Genomic DNA, 7481 nt, shown 5'->3' with positions numbered 1-7481 from the left:
AATAACGTAACCAACACCTTGTTGCTTGCTGAGGGAGTTTTATTAAAATCGAACGTTTTCGATCCACTTAACGGATCATCATCAGGCAAGAATATACGAAAATGGAATACATCATAAATGGAATAATAAGTTCAAAAATTCAAAATATCAATAAACTAATAACATATTAATTAATATGAATAAAAAATAAAAATAAAAAATAATAAATTGTAAACGATACCAAATAATAAATAATATACTACAACGACTACACATTAATACTAAGTTTCCTTTAAATCAAATAATTATCATATTTCAGTTGTTGCGCTACTTGTAAGCTTCTTAACGGCAAATTTCCAAGCCGAGGGAAGACCCTCCGCATCCCTAGCATTAATGCAACTGTCCTTAAGTTTGCTCCTATATATCTCCATTTTTTCGGCCGTCTTCGCCAAAGTTGGCGAAGACGGCGAACTTATTATTCCATTTTCGTATATTCTTGCCTGATGATGATCCGTTAAGTGGATCGAAAACGTTCGATTTTAATAAAACTCCCTCAGCAAGCAACAAGGTTTTGGTTACGTTATTAGTCTAATTAACTTAAAGTCTAAAATCGTGAAACTGACAGTTAATACAAATATGAATGTTAACGACATTTACGAATAAATAATGTTCAAAACCTGATTAAAATAGTATTTATAAGCAGTCCTTTAAAAAAAGACAAAAGAAATATCCGAGTTAAAAACGAGAAAATTTCATATATTAAAAGAATATCGAATGTTAATAGCTGATTCTCCCTACGCTCCAGCCAAACGTACACCTAGACGCGATGGAAGCGCTCGAAGTGGCAGAAATATTAAACCACAATAGTAGCATTACAGCTATTGGCGGCGCAAGGACCAGTACATCATGTCTGTACATGTATCGACTCTGATAATTCTGTTTAGCGGTGACACGTTTAACAAATGAGGAAGAAACCGGAAGTAACTTGCCACAACTAAGCCGTGGATGGTCGATGCCGATTGGTTAATAGCAAGCTGATTCTTTCCGTAGACAACTTTAAAAAAAAAAAAACGCTTTCCGTCCTGTGAGCACTAAGAGGGCCTCTTTTTAGCTAGCCCATTATGAATTCGGCTAGGCCCACAATGGAGCGGCCGGGTGGTGAGGGACGGTTCGAGGGTGGCGGAGCCCGACATATCCGAACGGACCACCACTCAAAAATAAATTTCCGGGGATTTTTCCACCCGTCCGGATTCGATTCCGGGTCCCCAGAGCGGGAGTCTTGACCGCTAAGCCATCCAGCCCACTCTGTAAACGGACTATAGATGGAAGGCGTTAGACACTTTGGAATAGAAACTTTGAAAACAAACTGTTACCGCCGACAAATATACGAACGAGTGGCGAAGTCCCTAAAAGTATACCGTCCTTAGTAACTTTGTAATATCTGACACGCGCTAGTTGGCGCGAGCCGGTTTTATTTTTCTTTTTAATCCTTAAATGTCTATCGAGAAGGTTGGCAAATATGCAGACGAGCCGGAGTAGGGCTTCCCCGTTGTGGTACTGGTTTGGTTTATTTACGACAACGTCACGCCTGGGCCATCTGCCCGGAGAGATGTCTGCCGGAAGGACTTTCTACTTTCCGCTAATTCCCTTTTTTGAAATAAGGGAATTCGCGAAAAAAACTTAGGGTCACCAGTGACCAAGCGGTCTTCGTCCCCGAACACTGGGAGTTCGGTCGTGTGTTCGCGCCTCGCTGGGACGGGCTGGCCACGTGGAGTTTTCCGGGTTTTCTCCGCGTCTGTAACGCCTGAATAGGAGCCAGTTTCCCGTCAAACACCTCCCGGAAGGCATTATTTTCCCCGCGGGCGTATAGCCATTCCATCTAAAAGGCCGGCTAATCGGACGCATGCGTCCATATTCTCGTCTCTCGGAGTAAATAGCCTATATGAGCTGCACACTCTGTATTAACCATTTTATGAAAGGAAGAAAGAGGAAAACATTTGAAATTCGGCCACATTTTTAATATACTGTATAGTGAATACTGGACGGATGGCCGAGCGGTCAAGGTGGCAGCCTACTACTGTGGGGGACCAGGTTCGAATCAGGACGGGTCGAAAAATCTCCAGGAATTTTTTTTGGAGGTTGTCCATCCGGATATGTCGGGCCCCGTCCCTCACCACCCAGTCGCTCCATCGTGGGCCTGGTCGAACCCATAATGGGCTCGCTATAAGAGGCCATCTTAGGGTCCACAGGATGGAGTTTTAAAAAAATGTATAGTGAATAAATAAATATTTTCGTTTATATTTCATTTGTTAAATTATATTTCGGTAAACTCCACAAAATATTTTTTGCCGCATCAAAGTTTATGGGGGGGGGGAACCTGTTTAGTTAGACCTAATCGGCCACGGCCGATGACTCCGAAACTCGCGAGGAAATATTTAAAACACCTTTTTATTTTGTAAAACCTTCCTAACATACAACATCTCGTAAGCTAAAACGTGCAAAAAGTAACTCCAATACTTTTTAAATGAATGGCTAATTCCAGAGAGCACGCTCGTCCACTTCCGAATTAAATCCGAAGTTACGAAAGTTACGACAATGGATTTCCACCCCTAACGACGATTTTCCCGCATTATACGAATAATCGTGATTCTATAGTTTGTACGAACGGGAATTCGCCGTTGGGTGTCGAGAAAGTCTGTCTCTGATTAACAAATATTCTCTCTCCGAAGGTCCTATATAACGCCGTAAAACATAAAATATCCTATAACAAACCGTAAAAAACTATAATTGTCAGTTTTTATCCCCAACTAAATCACAGAGAAAGTCTTCAAATTGGCTATACCGCGCGCAAGAAACTCGACCAATCCCTACACCCGGGGGTTACGTACGCGGAAGCATAAAACATTACGTTAACAAATTAATATTTTCTTACGGAGGAATAATGTTGCGCAAAAATAACGTAACGGTACCTTGGCGTGCGTACTGTGTAATATTACACCGTAAGCATATAATATGCGGAGTTACACCGTAATATTACGATAACTGGTATCTAAAGATTCTCGGCTTAGGCCGTATTGAATCTTTAATCTGGCATTGCGGACAACGATTCAGTTGTTTTAGAAAGATGACGATTTATAGTATCCGGATACGACGTAATTCCTAACACGATCGGCATTCGGTGGGAGAGACGACCGCACAACCAATCGAACGAAAAATCTTGGGACATTTTTTGCCGATGGTAAATTACTATAAATTTAGATTTTCGTATTTTACAGAATAAATAAATAAACTTACCTGATAAGTAGCGATGACCCATTTTCTGGCTTCGTTGAATACCCGCTCGTCCGACCATCCCGGATTCTTATTTCGTAGGGTTTCCGCGATGCGATTGTGCCACCGGAACCATAAAATCCCAAAAGTCAACAAGAAGGGGTTCTCGTTGCCTCGGGGATTCCCCAACTCTGAAACGAGAGACGTATATAGAGACACGCGGACACCTGACAGGAAATGGTTAACCATACTTACTAAAGAATCGCGAAACTGGCTTCAAGTAATGATCTTTGGGGGGAGGAGGATTGGCCATGGGTAATCTGACGTCGTTGTAGGCGGGGTACAGACCTCCGTGAGAGGCGGCCAGAGTGCCGTTGACGAAGGATCTGAGGGCGTCGGCCCAAGCCTTAGAAGTGCCGTACATTAAACCGCCGTCGATCCAGGGGGTGATTTCGTTCAGCTGAAACGACCGAGCGCGTAGTACCATGGAAAGAAGGGGAATTCGGAATAACGGGAAAATGTAAACGGCCTACCTGTTGTCTGGGATTGTTTGGAGAGTTTCCGGTATCCACGGCGTATCGCGTTCGTAGGACGGGCATCTCTCTGTGCCCGGTTTTCAGATACTCGTGCCCCTCGGGTATGGGTATGTTGTAATATTCGGGGGGACAAGAGGGTCTCTGAGCGTCCAATATCTCCTCTACTACTTGTTGACCTTGAGAAAATAAAAGAAAAATTTAGATGGAGGTCATTTTCGCCTTTATTTCAAAATTAGAACTTACCAAAAAAGACGAGAAAAGCGGTTTTCCCCGTTTTGGAGTGATTTCCCGAAGCTCCCTTCATCAACGTGTCGCTGAGAGTTATCGGGTTGGGACGATCTTTGGTTTCCACGGGTTTGTAGGATCCGTCGGCGTAGGCGGGTGGCAGAATTCGAATTAAAGGACTATCTGTTAACAAAATAATACACGCGTTACGTCGTGCCAACCGCATCCGGCAAAAACTCTCTCTGGCGAGTGACTTACCCACGGCTCCCAAATTGGGGTGAGCGGCGTTATTGTACCATCCGTCGTATCCCTCGTATTCCACCGGTTCCCTATCGTCGTTGACGTCTTTCAGTAGATCTTCCAGAATCGAATTTTTCCCCCGAGCTAAGACGAAAAATAGATCTTTTAAACAAACTTTCAGTGTTAAGAGTATTGTTTAAATGGAATTATATTGGAAAAACACGAGAATTTCTCGATTCGTGTTCGGATGTGATACGAAAAATGTTTACAACGCATAGAAAATTACGATATTCACCGAAGCAAGCGTGTGGTGGACGCCATAATCTTTACAGTGAAGCCACCCGTTGTGGCCGTATTTGCTTCTATATAATTATTTTTAGCTTCTGGCCACGGATATTTGCATATTGCTGTTTGACATTCGTAATCATTTTTACTTGTTTTAACGAGTTATCAACGGCTGTCGGATGCCAGTGAATTTGTTGGTCTTTCATTTACTAAAACTACAATAGAGAATCGAATTACACATTTATCTGCACCGGGGCACGGAGCAATACCCAGCCATTGTTTAATATAAAGTTTAAGAAATACTCACGCGCCTTATCCTCTATTCGTAGCCATATTGTTTATATTTCACTAGCGCCACCACAAAGTGCGGCGGCAGAATCGAAATCAACCGGCTATTTATAATGTTATAGTCATTACTCTAAAATACTCTAACGCGATATTCTTTTCGTCTCGCCCCGCTGTATGCACGGAAGCTCTGGAAACTTGGCAACCAGATACGTCGCAGCGGTCTTTACGTCACTCGATAATAGAAAGACGTTGGAAATGTGTCATATGGTTTAGTGTATGATTAGTCTATAGAGCAAAGTGTAGAGAAATTATTTTACAATGCCTACTTCTGGTTGCGTGACTTTCCTGGCTGTTAAGAGATTTTATTTAAAAAATAACTTTTATATTATCAATCATACTATTTAATAAACAAATTGTGTGGTGCCATCTGTTATCAGATTTCATCATAAAAAAAACTTTTATGTTGTTAATTATTATAAAATGACAAAAAGCTTAATATTGGGGGTGGAGATGAGTTTTATAAACTATCGTAAATGTTAATAATCAGTAAAATTTTTATTAAATCCTATCCCTCTCCAGACACGACACGTGAACCCTTCTTGACCTTTAACCAGCAAAATATGATGAAATCGATGTCTTTTACGAAAGCCACGGTTCCAAATTTCGTTTCTTAATCAAAATATCTCTACATCCTGAGATATTAAACGAAATAGACACCAACACACACGCATCAAGGAATTCTTTTGCTGTGAAATTTTCCTTCTTTTTTTTACTGTTCTGGGTTTAGATCTCAAAACCCAGATATTTGCAAAACCCTTCGCACCAAATCTGATACGATTCCAATACAGGGCCGTGCCGTGCTACGATGCGGAGATGCGGCCGCATCGGGCGGCACCGTAATGGGGTGGCATAAGCGGCATTTCGAAGACTCGCATCGTACTGAGAAAATCTACCGCACGGCCCTGTTCCAATACTTTCTCTCGTGATGTATCCATAACCGGGTTGTCTAGTAGGATTCATCCATAAATCATGTATCCTGGTTTAAAGGAAAGAGAGGTATAAGACCGCAAGCTAGGAGGAGTGTAAGGGGCATTGGATCTTCCAGAAAATTTGGGAAAAATGAGTAAAAACGGAACAGCTGTAATTCTTATAAGCATAAAATGTTGTCCCAAATGCGTAACCTCAGCAACCAATAAAAGCCCGTGTTCCCATCTTAGTTGTGTTCCCGTATGATTCGTTCTCTGGAGCATTTTTATGCTTACTCGTGAGAATTTCAACCGGGCAACAGGCAGTCCACTTGCAAAGGAACAGCTGTAGTTCGAAACGAAAACTTATTGGAGCCAACGTGGCATTACAAATATTAAATGCAGTATATTCCAAGTGTACGTTTCTTTGTATACACTGTCTACTTGGACCTCGTTTATTAATAAGACTTATCATACTGGTGTAGTTTCTGATTAGCAAAGTTCTTAGTCAAAAATCCTATTAATAAACAAAGCCCGGTGGACAGTAGCCTACATACAGAGAAACGAACGAGGACGTAGAGGTAAAAAGAATTAATATTCCAAGTGTAGTTTGTGTCGCTAAACTTTATTTTTCCCTACTTTTGTTTCCATAGAATAACTTTGAAAGAAAAGGAGGTCTCGAAAAGAAAGACGAGGTAAAGACCATATTCGACCACAAGGGGAAAAGGTTCAAATTAAAACGGGACACATAGTTTACAGACGAATCCTTATATTAGCATTCTTGTTAGCTTTAAATAACTCCGCATCGCTTCCTAATATATTATTCATGTTTTCACAATAGTCGAGGATATTAATTAGTGATGTAACGAATATTCGGTTACTATTCGGTATTCGGCCGAATACCGAATATTTAATCACTATTCGGCCGAATACAGAATACCTAAAGACAGGAGTAATAAATAACAAAAACACAGTAAATTAATCATTTTGGTATTTAGATTTAATGTTATCGAGTTAGTGTTGTTTGTTTATATTTATTTATAACTTGTAACATGCACAAAATAAAAAAGAAAATAATATTAGCCACACGTATTCACAATTTATATTTACAAAGATCAGCACACGTACACGTCTATCGTTGGAGAATCCTCGCACATCTGAGGGTCTGNTTGAAATCCAAGATCTAAGTCTACCGACTTAATCTCCCTCTCTTAGCTGTTCCTAACATTTTTGGCTCAACTTTAATCTCATTAATAAACGCAATAGAAATTGTGAATATCGCAGCTCTTTTCTCACCACAAACTACAATAATTTACCTAATATTAAAAAGTAGCAGACCCCGCCACGCGTTGTTGTGGCTCAAAACGTATCTATTATAAATTTATAACACTTCCCCCGTGGGGGGGGGGGAATTTTTCAAAAAATTTCTTCTTAGTGTACATTCTCTTGGCGTACCCTATTAAAACGCAATCAAAAACGCAAAAACCCGCATCTAAAATAGTATAAAGAGAAGCAGAGTTCTTTACCGTAAGCCTTAATCCTAACCATCTCCCTTCAGGGGTTGAATTTCGACATGTATATTATATAAAAACATGTGCGTATTCAAATGCAGCGTTGTGTCAAAATTTCAAAGGAATTGGTAGGAACAAACGAACATTACATTTTTATTTATATAGATAGATAGAAGATGATC

At 40.6% G+C, this 7481-nt stretch overlaps 1 protein-coding gene across 1 annotated transcript in view; it reads right to left on the bottom strand.

Annotated features, from left to right (window-relative positions):
* The window catches only part of LOC111619848 (dual oxidase 2-like), a 23611-nt gene that overhangs the window by 11312 nt on the left and 4818 nt on the right, over nucleotides 1-7481 (bottom strand). Inside the window, exons 2-6 of the mRNA XM_023361673.1 lie at nucleotides 4269-4394; nucleotides 4029-4193; nucleotides 3783-3961; nucleotides 3505-3709; nucleotides 3274-3440 (exon numbers count right to left, since the gene is read on the bottom strand). Coding sequence (XP_023217441.1) covers nucleotides 3274-3440; nucleotides 3505-3709; nucleotides 3783-3961; nucleotides 4029-4193; nucleotides 4269-4394 — 842 coding nt within the window. The remainder of the gene's footprint in view (nucleotides 1-3273; nucleotides 3441-3504; nucleotides 3710-3782; nucleotides 3962-4028; nucleotides 4194-4268; nucleotides 4395-7481) is intronic.

Source organism: Centruroides sculpturatus, unplaced genomic scaffold, assembly GCF_000671375.1.
Source record: "Centruroides sculpturatus isolate CEXI.00-Female unplaced genomic scaffold, Cexi_2.0 scaffold138, whole genome shotgun sequence".
Lineage (NCBI taxonomy): Eukaryota > Metazoa > Arthropoda > Arachnida > Scorpiones > Buthidae > Centruroides > Centruroides sculpturatus.
The sequence above is the reverse complement of the archived record's forward strand: the minus strand, read 5'-3'. Positions and strand labels throughout refer to the sequence as shown.